This window comes from Platichthys flesus, chromosome 10 (assembly GCF_949316205.1).
Source record: "Platichthys flesus chromosome 10, fPlaFle2.1, whole genome shotgun sequence".
Taxonomy (NCBI): domain Eukaryota; kingdom Metazoa; phylum Chordata; class Actinopteri; order Pleuronectiformes; family Pleuronectidae; genus Platichthys; species Platichthys flesus.
Window position 1 is genome coordinate 10,921,855 of NC_084954.1, and position 14,422 is coordinate 10,936,276.

Genomic DNA, 14,422 nt, shown 5'->3' on the forward strand with positions numbered 1-14,422 from the left:
CAGTGCTGTTGCTAAGAGCCCGCCTCGTGGTGCGGCACATGGAAATGTGCTCTCACCTTTCGTCTCTGCCCGAGTCAGTTGTGGTGAGAGAGAACATTTCACTTTGTTCTTTATACATTAAACAGCTGCACCAGTCCCGCTGGTCTCATGTGAACATTGACCAGAAGAACAGTGGAACACTCAGGGTGCTGCTGTATTGTACTGTAATAGGACTGTTCAAACATGTCACTGTTACATTATAATCAGTATCATTACCTCTATAATAATTTAACAATCATTGGTAAAATAGTAATTCTCTAAGTGCTATTTTCACTATTGATAAATCTATTAGTTTAAAAAATATTTTTAATAATAGCGATAAATGCCATTCAAATATCTCAGAGCCCAAATGAGCACATATGAGTATATTTCGATATGTTATTATGCACGTGCATAGTGACAAGGTAACACATGATTGTTTGGCCTCAGATTTATAAAATCTTTTTTGCTGTTTATCAAGTGTTTGTCATTTTCTGCTCATGAAGAAGAGTTCAAAATCTCAATATTAAATTTACAATATATAATAAAAAGTACAAAAGGAAAAACTGGAACCAGTCAATGTTTCTTCTTTTTTAGAATTTGCTTGATAATTGATTCATCTTCCATTTAGTGTTGTTGACCATTAACCATTCCTTCCCTGACCCCTCTCAGTCTCAGGGGTGAAAGTGATCGTGCAGTTTACTAATTAAAAAATTAAAAAAGTATTTCCCTTCTGAAAACACTGCAGACTTTTTAGCATTTTAGCCCTTTTCTTATATTTAATGTTATACTTTATCTTCTCTCCATGTCTTTTTACTTTTACTCTACGGAACTTTGGTCAACACCATTTGTTTTAAATGTGCTTTATAGATTAATTTCCCCATCTATTCATTAAGACATCATAAATGATCATTACAGTGACCGGTACAAATGCTCTGCTCGGTGCCTCTCTTTTTATGGCATCTACAAATGTTGGAATTAGGATGTTTGAAGGCCACATGGTCCAGTTACCCACAGTGTAATGTCACAGGACATGGTGATGTACTGTGTGGTGATATACAAGTGTGTGTCTGGTCTTGTTATATGGTCGTGGGGCCAGATAACGGATGACATCACTGGAGTGAGATCATTTGCTGATCTGATTTAGTTGTGTAGTGCATTTTAAGATTAGAGCTGACGGGAAGTTTAATGTCAATGTTTTGTATACGTGTGTGTGTGTGTGTGTATCTCTTTGTCTGTCTTGGTACAAACCTCCATCTCTTACCTCCACCCAGGACGTTTTGTTTTCAACCCGGTCTGTTTGTTTGTTGGTTGGATGGTTTGTGAGTAAGATTATGCAAAAAACTATGAAACTTGTTGGGAGGATTACATTTTGGTGAGGACTGGGATCAGGGGGCAGATCCAGGAATTCATTTTTCACTTTTGTAAATATTGCGGGATAGGGTGTGTCTGAACATTTTCGCCAGTTTCTCAGGTAGAAAATCATACATCTGAATGAAAAGAAAATCTGTCATATTGAGGTAACTGATATCGATGTGTGTGAAATTTGGTGCAGCTCGATTGAATTTGAGGTGACAGTTGGGTCTCGGAGGTTTGTGCCTTACTAAGAGTGCCATTGAAGATTTCCATTCACAGATCCTCTCAGGTTTTCCTCTGTCGCTCCTCATTCTGACCTCTTGTTATGCAATGGATGGTTAGAGCGTGCGTGTGTGTGTGCGTGTGCGTGTGCGTGTGCGTGTGCGTGTGTGTGTGTGTGTGTGTGTGTGTGTGTGTGTGTGTGTGTGTGTGTGTGTGTGTGTGTGTGTGTGTGTGTGTGTGTGTGTGTGTGTGTGTGTGTGTGTGTGTGTGTGTGTGTGTGTGTGTGTGTGTTCTGACTCTCTCTCGGAGGATATAGAGTCCTTTACGGATGCTGCTCTACTCACTGAAGCTGTAAGTGGAGCTCGTGCAGCCTGACGACGGACACATGGTGACCACCGCTCAGGATGCCGGTTTGACTCCTGACTCACTTCTGACTCCTGTTTAATGGAGTTATTTGCTCACTGAGACGTGACCTTTTCACGCACACACTCCTCTGTAAGCCTGCGTTTGAAATCGGCACAGTGAACACGACAGGCCCAAGAGCACAGTCCCACTGCCTGGACTTGTGCACTGTGTGTGTGTGTGTGTGTGTTTCTCGGGGATAATGGGCCCATCTAGTTAATAATGCAGCAGCAGCACTGCACCACCTTTTCTCATGAAAACTCATTTTGCCTTTGTTGCCCCCTGCCTTCCTCTCTCTCTCTCTCTCTCTCTCTCTCTCTCTCTCTCTCTATCCATCTCTCTATCTCTATCTCTATCTCTATCTCTATCTCTCACTCTCTCTCATCCTCAGGCCATCCTTACAAAACTATTTCATTTGTCCTCATCGACCCGGCCTGTCAGTGCGTTCACAGCCAATGTAAAGTCTGGGAGGAGAGAAACTGATTCAGATGTAAAAGCACACAGTGTTATAGAGACACTTGTTCTGCTCACTGAATTGCTTCTTACCGTCAGCTGGTTTTTTTCTTCAGCCACAGGGCTAATGGTGTTGAGTAGCTCAGACCAAGAGACCTATGAAGAAACGGATTCCTTTCAATCCTCCACCACAAACGTGTTGATTCAGCTCTCCTGTGACGTGTTCGATTGTACTGTACATGGGGTCTTGGAGGTGTTACCTCTTGGTCTGTGCCGGGGCAGCTCGTCCATGTTGGCAGAATAATACTTCTCACTTACTTACAGTGCTAAGATTATATATGACAACTGGGAAATCATTTTTATTTTCCAAGCTTTTTTGAAGAAAACACAATGTGCTTCAAAATACATTCAATGATAAATGGCTTTGCTCAAAGCTATAGAGCTAACAGTAAACAATGAATGACTTAAGTGTGCACCTCTCTTTATCAGGTGCAGTGCATGGATGTTGGACTTATAATGTCATGGCCCCTGACTTTGAAAAACCCATGATCCAGCACTGCTGGCAGCAACATGACACCGCATGCCTCTGACACCTGACTTCCTGCTGCCATGTCTTTAGCCTGTGTGTCCACAAGACAGCAGTGTGTGACAGAGCATCTGCAGAATCCAATCGCCCATCGATTTCCAATGGAGCCTCTTTCCAATAATAGACTTCTTCATAGGATCCTCTCGTGCATCCTCTTCCTTCCTCCTCTTGCATCACTGAGCAGCTTTAAGAGAATTGAGAGGCTGATGCTGACGGCTGCGAAACAACGAGGTATGAAATCAAAGAAATGAGGCTTGAGACGCGAGTCCCTCCTCCATCCCATATTTTCCTCCTCAAAAGACTGCGGGTGTGTTTAGGAGTGGCGATGTGACGTGATAACATATCTCTGCTAAACCAGAACACACACAGACTCTCTGTTGTCCTCTCCACTCCCCTCTTTGGGTGGCACATGCAGTCAGCACAAGAGTCCAAACAGCGACCACGTGAACTGCTCAACCCCTCTCCTCCCACTCGCTGTGCTCTTCTTCCATGTCTGCAAACAAGCAGCTGCGCATTGAGGCGGACAGAGTGTATGTGTGTGTGTATCTGTGTGTGTGTGACCAGAGAAAGCAAACTGGGATCTCTGCCGTGATGCGCCCTCCTCCTCCCTCCACCTCCGAAATCCTCCTCCTGCCGGTTGCTAAGCAGCACAGGGAGAGTTTGACAGCGTGACGTGGCGTGTGCGCGAGACCACTTCCTGTAAACAGCCGAGTGGGAGCTCTGTGCTACCAGACACAGAAGGGAAGTAGAGAGAGAGAGAGAGCGAGAGATGAGACCGCCGAAAATAACCTCTCCTGACTTGCACAAAGGAGACGCGATGATGCACGGTGGAGAAAAAAAAAAAGAAGTGTTTTAAGTCTCACGGGGAGCCGAGGTAGCGGACGGCTACAGGAGTTTTCTGGGCCTCTGAACTGTCATTCTGCAATCAGCTGGCCGGTTTGTGGGCGCACACACACACCCACTGGACACGACTCACAATGCATTTTCAGTCTGGGCTCATACCGTCATGCTGAGCGAGTCACTACAAATAAAGCTCTTCTTGGACTCTGGATTCCCCTGCGAAGACAGACACAAACAAAAGTGAGATTTCTTTTTTTTCCTGTGTGTTTCAGCTCGGTGGCGGTGAAGATGACCACGGCACGGTACCGTCCCACCTGGGAGCTGGCCGTGGACCCCCTGGTCTCGTGTAAGCTGTGCCTTGGAGAGTTCCCTCTGGAGCAGATGACCACCATCACACAGTGCCAATGTGTCTTCTGTACACTGGTGAGCAGGAGACGGCACAGCACAATAAAAAAGAAGGATTATAAATAAGATTTAGAGATATATTTTATTGAGATATATATTCAGTGTGCACTTGAAAGGATACACGTCTCCAAAATAGCAAGGTATATGCACAGCAAACCCTTCCAGAAGATTTGGCTCCACATCAGAGACAAACGCACAAAATCCAGTTTAACCTGATAAAACCCACACAGGATTTTCACTGTGTGGATCTATCATTAATCTCACATCCCTCCTGTGTGACACTGAACCAGTGTGAAAAGACACAGGAACAGTAACAGCTGTCAGATCTTAATTCAAGTCCAGCAAAGAGGAGACAATGTGATTCAATATTGAAGCCACTTCTCAGAACCCAGTCTGGGTGCTGGTGGTTTCCAGAGTTCAGTTGGAGTTTACTCTAGAGGTCGACCACAGTGTAAATACACAGAGGGGCAGTTATCTCACTCAACGAATCACCATTTCCATCTGTGATATTCATTAAAAGAAGTACACTAAAATAATTTACTGGACCAACAAATATACGTAGAATCAAAGCCCATTATTTGCTTTGATTATTTCCAAATAGGTTTTCACAGGCAATGAATTTCCTTTGGCGCATATTCATTTCTTAAATTCTCATGATCATGTATTTGCATTGTATATGCATTTAATGTTAATCTGCAGCTAGAATCATCTCACCGGTTTTCCTGAGAGAGCCTGTATTCCAGGTTACATGGGTCATGTGTTACTTTGATATAAAACTGCATAATTAATTTTTTTGAAATGGAAAATGTGTTATAATAATTTATTTAAGCTATGTTGCGTGCCAAATATACATCTAATATTTATTCTCGATCTATGCTTTGATTCACGCCAGCTAAATGTTGGTTCTGGACCGGTCGGGTCCAGTGGGTTCATCTTCAGCTTTTTAGACACAAAGGGAAATGACCTGAAACCGACCCGAAGCTGTGAAACCAAAACAACGAGCTGAAAGAAGCTGAACCTCTTTAAACCAGCCGGACTTTGTTATTGCTGGTGAACCACTTCACTTTACACATTCGATCCATCGTTAATAAAACCATCGATTCGTGCAGGGGGCGTTTTGAAGCTCTATCACACAGAGGTTATGATCGAGAGCGACTCTTTGGTCAGGGATTGTTGACCGACTGTGTGTTTGTGTGTGTTTGTTCTTTTCTTTTTTTTTTTTTTCATTTGACTGGCCGACTGGATATTGAACTGGGTCTGTTCTGTCTTATTCTCCCCCAGTGCCTGAAGCAGTATGTGGAGCTCCTGATTAAAGAAGGCCTTGAAACTGCAATTAGCTGTCCAGACTCTGCCTGTCCCAAAAGAGGACACTTGCAGGAAAATGAGGTATTGATCAGGATACATTGTTTTCACCTTGATGGATGTAAGATACGTTTTTGATTTCGCTGTTGAATAATGTCGTAGCTCTGGACTGAGAATAGACTCTATATCAGTGCAGCAACGTATATAGTCATTTGCCACTATAATATACTTTATATAGTGCATGCAAGGAAGTATCACAACAAGCTGGTTATTGCATGTGCTGCACAATACATGCAAATGTACTGTATGTACATGTTTCAAATGCAGAACTGGAAATGCTTTTAAAACATACACTGTAAATAAGAATGGGTGACAGAACATCTTCCTCAATACGAAGCCAACGCATCCAGGTTCGCCCCCCTGGTGGCCGACAGCAGTAAAAGTCATAAAGCCTGCACCCTGCATGTTAGTAGACGGGACATGGACCAAACAAAAAAATCCAAATACATGGCAAATAGTTATTTCTCACAGATGGTTTTCGAGGTTTGGTTTAGGGCTTGTATCGGTAGGAACTTAATACTTTGGCTCCACCCCACAGACATTACCGCGTCCCTCTCGGAGCCCATTGGCTATCATCTGATAACGCCCATTATTTTGGGGCTTCATATTATATCCAGGTCGAAGACTTCTGCTTCTGTTTGCAGTGCACTGTTCTGTTTTCAGTCTGACTCCTGAATCACACGAGTCGAATGTGTCTCAACACAAATCCCAAACGGTGACACTTTCGTTTGGTGTTTTAGATCCAGACGACATTTAGGCTGATCTCTGATCTGATCAATTAAAAAGCATAAAGACGATGCATTTCTGTCGATGTGTTCCTCCTTTTAAGCTCTTTGCAAAAAACTTGCTCAAACGTGATTGGTCAAACTAGAACCGGAGAGCAGAAGGCTTCCAGCACCGAAATCTCTCTCCCTTACAGACTTTGATCATTCACATGCTGAATCTGTTTATAGAGATCACTACTCTACAGAATCTGGCTCCACTTTACATCATCACCAAAAGATGGCAGCTCCTGTAATTGGGATTATCTTTTAACTTCCCTTTTTGTATAACCGGGGGGCCGCGGAGAAGCATTATGGGTGAAACTAACACATTTGCAGTTAGTTAAACACCTAAATCCTCGCTCAGAGCTCCCGTGTGACTCGAGATGATCGCCGCCAGAGTTGTTCCCGTAGCCAGAGTGTTTATTTCATCGTAATGAGAGTTCCCGCGGGCATGTTCTTCCCGGGCATCGGGTCAATCCGAGGGCAGAACGCACTCCATCCTCCAGGAAGTTGAGTTCACGGAGTCACTGACGCAGTCTTTGAACCGCGGAGGCTCGGCACGGCTCAGCGCACCGCGGCGTCGTGGTTCTGATCAATCTGTGTCGCCGCACCCAAGATGTACCTGGCTGTCGGGCAGAGCTTGCTCCTCCTTCGCGCTCTGACTGCCGCGCCGTCACCTTGTAATTGACTGCTCCTTAACAAAAGCCCCAATATTCGTTCCTCAGTAAACGAGTAAGCCTTGGTTGAGCCTGTGCATGCACCTCGAATACATCCGGACGATTTAATTCTCTCTCTACCTGAGAAGGGGATTAATGACCTTATTAATAAGCAAGGGGGCGATTTTATGATCTTGTAGAAATTAGAATTTGACATTCACCTGGATACAACATTCACATACTGAATGTAGAGTTGTTGCCGTGGCTCCTGTCTATAAATATGCTCAATAACCTGCGTCTTCCCCCTCCCACCCCTCCCACCCCTCCCACCTCTCTCCCGCCTGTAGATTGAGTGCATGGTGGCCACGGAGATGATGCAGAGATACAAGAAGCTTCAGTTCGAGAGGGGTGAGTCAGTGCAGGAGCAGCCGCAGTGCATCAGCAATCGCTCCTCAGCCTGTCTGTCTGTGTGTGTGTGTTTGTGTGTGTGTGTGTTTGTGTGTGTTTGTCTGTGTGTGTGTGTGTGTGTGTTTGTGTGTGTGTGTGTGTGTGGGGACAATGACTGTCAGCCTCAGAGACACGTGGATCCTCCTGTCCTCCAGGGATACTGTATTTTACCTTGACACGCGCACACACACACACACACACACACACACACACACACACACACACACACACACACACACACACACACACACACACACACACACACACACACACACACACACACACACACACACACACACACGCACACAAAAGAATGACGACAGTCCCTACTCGCACGTGCAGCTGAACTGTTTCTCGCTCTGCATGGGATGAATCATTCTTCCCCTGTGGACGTTTCTGTTATTGAATCGCACCACGGGGCGTCTGCAGATAGAGAAGATTTCCAGAAACACTTGTTTGCTCCGAAAGTTTGAGTCGTCGCTGGCATGTGTTTGTCAAGTTTTCTGTTTTCTTTCATTACTGCTGTTCGCTCTGAGTAAAAAAAAAAATTGGACTTCCGACAAATTCTGTGTTCGTTCATGAACCGCAAATAATCACCCGGGCAGACGAGGGGTGTTCATGTGACAGGTACTCGGGCCTAATCGTCCGCTGTGTACTGCGATGCTCGACCCTTTCATCCTCATCAAAGCGTAACACCAACTCCCATCAACTATACATGAAGGGGGAAGCCTCCCAGACTTGGCTAAAAGAGATTTTAATTGGATTTGGTTTGTCTCAGGATTTGCAAACTGTCTGACTGACTGAGATCTCTCTGCATACAGATACTTCATTAAATCTGTTTTATCTCTCGCCTCAGTGTGTGGCTGCGTGTTCAGCGTCTGCAGTTCACGCTGAAGAATAAGTGTTAACCTCCCTTGGATACCGGCGCCGGAAATATAACGGCAGGTCCGCGTTCGCTCCACGCTGTCAATCAAGAGATGCTTATCAGTAATGCTCGAGTTCCGTCGCTACCGAGAGCAGGCAGTAACCAAGCGGTGCTCACACTGTGATGTTAGTCTCCCTGCAGGTTCTCCACGCCGATCACACTTGCAGGATTAAATACACGCAAATACAAACGTACACAGGAACACAGGGGTCCCGTTAATGACCCGAAATCCTCCGAAATCCTCGGAAAGAGCTGCTGATGCTCCCTGAATAAGAGCAGTCAGCTGTCTCATCAATGTCCCCGTCCATTGAGGCAGAGCGGCTGCTGTAACCGTTCCATATTTGTCAGCTCGAGCTAAGAGTGCGTTTGTGGAATGTGTGCCCGGAGTTCTTGGCAGAGAGGCGAGGGGAAGGAAGGAGAGGATACAAGGACAAGTGCATCACGTTGTAAAGTTAGAAGAGAACCGGCCCCAAAACAAAAAGAGCTATTTCCCCCACGTGAGCAGCAACAAATATGAGCTTTGAAATGTGCACATTCATAAAGAATTTCTGTGTAGCAATCTTTTTCCAAAATTTGCAAGTCAATTGCACCTTCCTCAGGGGGTCTGCTCTCCCAAATCACAAGAAGCTGAATATAGAAGTTGTCTAGCCACTGACTAGACAACAACCTTCTTACATCCAAAGTAATATTGTTTTTTTTCATTTTCATTCATGTAAAGTGAATCTTCGTGACGCTGGTATCTTTCTTTTTCTTCCGGTGCCACCAGAGGTTCTGCTGGACCCGTGCCGGACGTGGTGCCCCTCCTCGACCTGCCAGGCCGTTTGCCAACTAAAGGAATCGGACTCTCCGGCGCTGCCTCAGCTGGTCCAGTGCGCCGTCTGTGCACTCGAGTTCTGCTCAGCCTGCAAAGCCAACTGGCACCCGGGCCAGGCCTGCCAGGAGAGCAACCTGCCAATTACCTCTTTCCTACCTGGAGAAAACAGGTACTGCTTCCTGTCCGCTTATTTAAGTATAACTTTTGTGGAAATTCTTGTTCTCTGAGATTTCGTCTATGATCTGAATGATAATTAATTCACGATTTTAAAAACCCCAAAATGACACTTATTTTCTAATTTTAGAAAATGTAAATATTTGATGTTTTTCTTGGTCTGCTGTGATATGAAACTAAACAGAGTTTGATCCAATAAGCTTTATTAATATTAATAATGACTTCACGTGCTATGCCATATCATTTCTGAGTTATTATAATGTTGTTTGATTCTAATAACTCTTCAAACAGTACTAGGCCTCATTTGCCCCCTGGGAATCCTATTCACGTTCTCAGAACCGGTTTGATGTTCAGCACAACTGACAGAGTTCCGGGCAACTTCTCAATACAGAGCAGGATCCATTCATTTCGACTGACAGCTGCTCTGGCTGCTCTGTTGAGGATCAGCCAGGACTCTAGCATTAATTAATAGACAGACATAAAACAATCTGCTGAACACAACGCTTGCAGTAAAGCGGTCTGAGGTGGGCATTTTCAGAATCCGTTATCTGGACTCCCCCGCAGTCACATGATGCTGACCGGCTCCTTTGTGATATCCTCTTAGTTTGGAAATGTCATGAGCTCGCCGGAGCTTCCGTCTATCGGCACAGGTTCAGGGCTGGGCTCCGAGGCCGGGCTGAAGGGAGGGAGGATTAGCAGGAGCACTGTTGTAGAGAGGATGTCGAGAGGAGCCTCTTTGTTCGATCTACACCTGTTCAGGACGAGGACGTGTCAGGAAGCTGCATCCTGATTCATCTTTGAACCTCAGGCCTTTTGTGACTGAAGAGAATCTCATCCGACTTCCCTCTCGTCTGTACAGCAGGCCAACGTGAACATTTCAGCCTCATCAGACTCTACTTCTGTCAGGTTTCTTATTCAGATCGCTTGTCTTTAAATACAGACATTAAAGTATTTAAAATCACCCACTGCAGACTGACGAGCTTTTTTCTGACGGTGCTACCGGAAGAAGGGGAAAAAAGAGGAGCTATTTAAATGCAGAGTCTGGTGCTCTGCCTCGCTTTAAGCCTTTTTTGGAGCAGCCCTGCAGCTGGCAGATGTCAGATGAATGGATGTGTACAGAATGTGCCGTAATGCACTCGGAGGCGGTACAGTTGTATCAGTTCACGGAGGATCGGTCTGGAAATGAAAGGACGACGCTCAGAACGACATTTTTACCTGCTCGCCTCTAAAGTTCAGGAATCAGTCCTTCACAGAAACGGGAGAAGTTGACACAGAGGAACTGACACAAATAGGAGGGAACATAGCAGCTGATCTCAGACATGCCGCATGTTCTCCAGAAACCACCCAGAGGGGCTGAGAACAAACATATGAGAGAGAGTCTTTAAATGTTCCCTGGAGGTCGTCTAGTTCGGGCTGCACGATTTGGTAAAAAAGTCGTATTGCTGATTGTTGTGGACACTATTGGGATTTGCCACATAACAAACAAATGGTATTTTGAGTATGAGCGCTTGGTTATCAAAGTAAAATGCACAGATCACTGATCATTTTATATTTCTTGAACATGCAAACTTATAAACATCTAAGACAAAAAGAACTTTGTGAAACTTATGAGAGATGCAGGACACCCCCCCCCCACATCTTTCATTTCATTAAATCACAGCTTATTGCAGGAAAACATGGCGATTGCATAGATGCCGATGTGAGAATACAGCAGGAAAGTGTCCGAAGAATTCACAGCGAGCGAGTTGGCGTGTTGATGACGTTTCCAACAAGCAACGACTGAAAAAAATAAACAAAAAGAATACAAATATCTTCTTGCACTTAGAAGAAACACAGAAGAAGATGTTAACGCCGGTACCGATGGGCTGTAATCAACGAGCAGCAGAATGTATGCGTCATGTTCTGCCTCCTGAATCCTCGTCCACAATCTGAAAAAGGCTTAAATGTCCGGGTGGGAGTTTAAAGCCATTTAGTGACTAAGGCTTTTTTTTTTTTTTTTATCAGCTCCTAAACTAAAGCCGTCCACCATCATTCACAATCCTGTTTAGCCAGAGATTGTAAATATTGATCACTGCATTAAAGCCATCTCATCCCAAGCGCTGCTCAAAGTGTGAATGTTGAATGGTGTGGGATTTTATATCAGGTCTAAACATATCCGGGCTTGTGTCTCTCTCTCTCCTCCTCCTCCTCCTCCTCCTCCTCTTCCTCAGCTCCTTCTATAAGAACGAAGAGGACGACGCACCAATCAAGCGCTGTCCTAAATGTAAAGTTTACATCGAGAGGGACGAGGGCTGCGCACAGATGATGTGCAAGAACTGCAAACACGCCTTCTGCTGGTACTGTCTGGAGTCACTGGACGTGAGTGGGTCTTTACTGGACGTCTCTACTCCTCGTTCTGCACAGTTAAATATTGGAACACTCTGTTTGCTCACACTGATGCTGTAGAATCATTTGTCTCACCAGTTTTTCTATTATCTTTAATAACCTTGGTTTTGATAAGGAAGGAATAGGATGTATTTTTTGTCTTGAAATCCATTGAGAGGCTGGAAATGACTGTGTACACAGCAGCCGGAGCCTGGACGTGGATAACGGTGACTTATGAGCCTGGTGCCTTATGTAATTTTAATTGTGTGTGTGTGTGTGTGTGTGTGTGTGTGTGTGTGTGTGTGTGTGTGTGTGTGTGTGTGTGTGTGTGTGTGTGTGTGTGTGTGTGTGTGTGTGTGTGTGTGTGTGTGTGTGTGTGTGTGTGTGTGTGTGTGTGTGTGTGTGTGTGTGTGTGTGTGTGTGTGTGTGTGTGTGTGTGTGTGTGTGTGTGTGTGTGTGTGTGTGTGTGTGTGTGTGCGTGCGTGCGTGTGTGTGTGTGTTTTCAGACGACCGGCCCGCGGGTCATTTAAAAAGCAATTTTCTCTGAACAGCTGTCCCATGTCTTTCAAACCACTAATGGTCAGTCTTTATCTGTATTCTGTGTGTGTGTGGGGGGGGAAAGGACGACTTCCTCCTGATCCACTATGACAAAGGGCCCTGCCGGAACAAACTGGGCCACTCCAGGGCGTCTGTTATCTGGCACAGAACACAGGTGAGAGAGAAACCAGTCTTCCTTCCTCTGCACCTCGTCCTCTTTGCAATCGCTCAGGTCTCTCCCCCCCTCCCCCCCCGCCCCAGTCCGTGTCCACGCGGCAGCATGTGGCTGTACACATGCTCTATGCGTTTCTACCTCCCTCTCTCTCCCTCTCTCTCGCTCTCTCTGCCTGACTCACACACTCACATTCAGCGGAGGGCTACTATTATCTTGACAGCACAATGGGGAAAAGGACGGCTTGATCCGCACGCGGAGACAAATGTCTGCTGGTCAGTGTCGTGCCGTTGCCAGCTAAGCCTGTTGTGAACATTTTTCACTTTGGAAATAGAACAGCTCTACATAACCAAGGATACTCCTTTACCTTGAGGTAATGAAATGACAGATAAAACATATATTAAGGATCGGGGGATGACGTGTAATTTCCCACAAGTGAAATCGCAGATTTATGTCATTTAGCTGACGCTTTTGTCCAAAGCGAATTACATTTTAAGTACACTCAACATTTATGAGGGGCCATTTAGGGGTTCAGTATCTTGCCAAAGATACTTAGGCATGCAGATGGGAAAGAGTGGGATTCGAACCGGCAACCTTCTTGTTGCGGAGCACCCACTAGGCCACGCCGCCCCACAATGGAAGGATTAGCCGTGACATGTAATTTCACACATGATAGCGTGCTTTTTTTTAATTCTGAGGCCTACGCTGTTGTTGTCGTTGCTGCTGTTGTTGTTGTTTTTGTTGTTCGGTTGCAAAATTTCTTTTCAGTGTGTCCCCAGGCAAATAATGCATTCACGTCCCTTTGTACGACATACTTGTTATTTTGTCAACATTAGCATACACGCTGGCATCTGTTGCCCAGTGGGGCAGACTGAGTCATCTGATTACAGATCAGCTGGTGGAAGCAGCTCGAGCTTCGCCGCTCTGTGCGTCTTTGTCTCCGTCTTGCTCTCCTCGCTTCACCCTCCTCGCTCCTCCACGTCTAAAAAGCCTCCCTCATAAATACAGCATGTGCCGGAGCGCAACTATCCTGCGATAAACATCTCCTCTACACGAGAGCCGTAGCACCAGTCGGGGGGGGGGGGGGTCAATATGGAAGCACCATCAGCGTCTGACAAAAAGAGGAAATTAGGCTTCTCACTACTGTACAGCCTGTAATCTAAATGCAAAACAAACAGGGATGCAGCTGAGAGGTTTTGACATAATGGGCAGCCACCTGCCTGCAAGTAAACAAATTAAAAGCGTCTGTTTGTCCTGAACACAGGAGTGAGAGCATCGTGCTATTATAAGTCACTTACGCATGTGACTGCTCGGTATGTATTCCAGCTCATGGCTTTGAATTTGTTTGTGTCTGGCGCCCCCATGTGGCAGATCAAATGCCTTGTCCTGCTACTAAGAGAACTTAGAATTTGTCAAGTCGCAAACATGTTTACTGTCAAATTTCCCCTTCCACCGAGTGACATGAAACATTCCTGAGTCTCAGTTGGTTTGAGAATTATATACCTAAGTAATTCAGTGTTTCAGTTTTCTATTGTTTCTATTATTTCCTTTATATTTAACACAATATAAACATATTGTATCTTTCCCTATTTATAACCTTTTCCTGATGTTTCTATTGCTTTCACCTCTTTGGCATTTCCCCTTAGTTATCTCACATGTTTTAAAGCGACTGAACATGCAAGAATCTCAGGAAATAGAATCATTATAAATCTCCCAATTATTTAAAAATGTCCTAACAGAAGGTGAGTAAATAATAAATACAAATGATTGTAACATGCCAAGATCATATATATTTGATTCATCTATTGGTGCATGGTGCTTTGGAGTATTTGGCAAAGCACTAAATCCTGAAAAGCTGAATTAATTAAATCTGTGTCCCTCTGTATCGCACCATTTGATAATCCTTTTTATTTTACAACTTGTTG

At 44.9% G+C, this 14,422-nt stretch overlaps 1 protein-coding gene across 2 annotated transcripts in view; it reads left to right on the top strand.

Moving 5' to 3' along the window:
- The window catches only part of rnf144aa (ring finger protein 144aa), a 33,401-nt gene that overhangs the window by 14,810 nt on the left and 4,169 nt on the right, over positions 1-14,422 (top strand). The window contains exons 1-7 of one of the 2 annotated variants that reach the window (XM_062396980.1): positions 2,852-3,973; positions 4,150-4,300; positions 5,564-5,668; positions 7,412-7,472; positions 9,203-9,419; positions 11,635-11,782; positions 12,411-12,500. In XM_062396980.1, the coding sequence (XP_062252964.1) occupies positions 4,166-4,300; positions 5,564-5,668; positions 7,412-7,472; positions 9,203-9,419; positions 11,635-11,782; positions 12,411-12,500 (756 nt within the window). In that variant the 5' untranslated portion in view covers positions 2,852-3,973; positions 4,150-4,165. Of the gene's footprint in view, positions 1-2,851; positions 3,974-4,149; positions 4,301-5,563; positions 5,669-7,411; positions 7,473-9,202; positions 9,420-11,634; positions 11,783-12,410; positions 12,501-14,422 lie in introns of those variants that run through there. The other variant, XM_062396979.1, reaches the window with a different exon arrangement.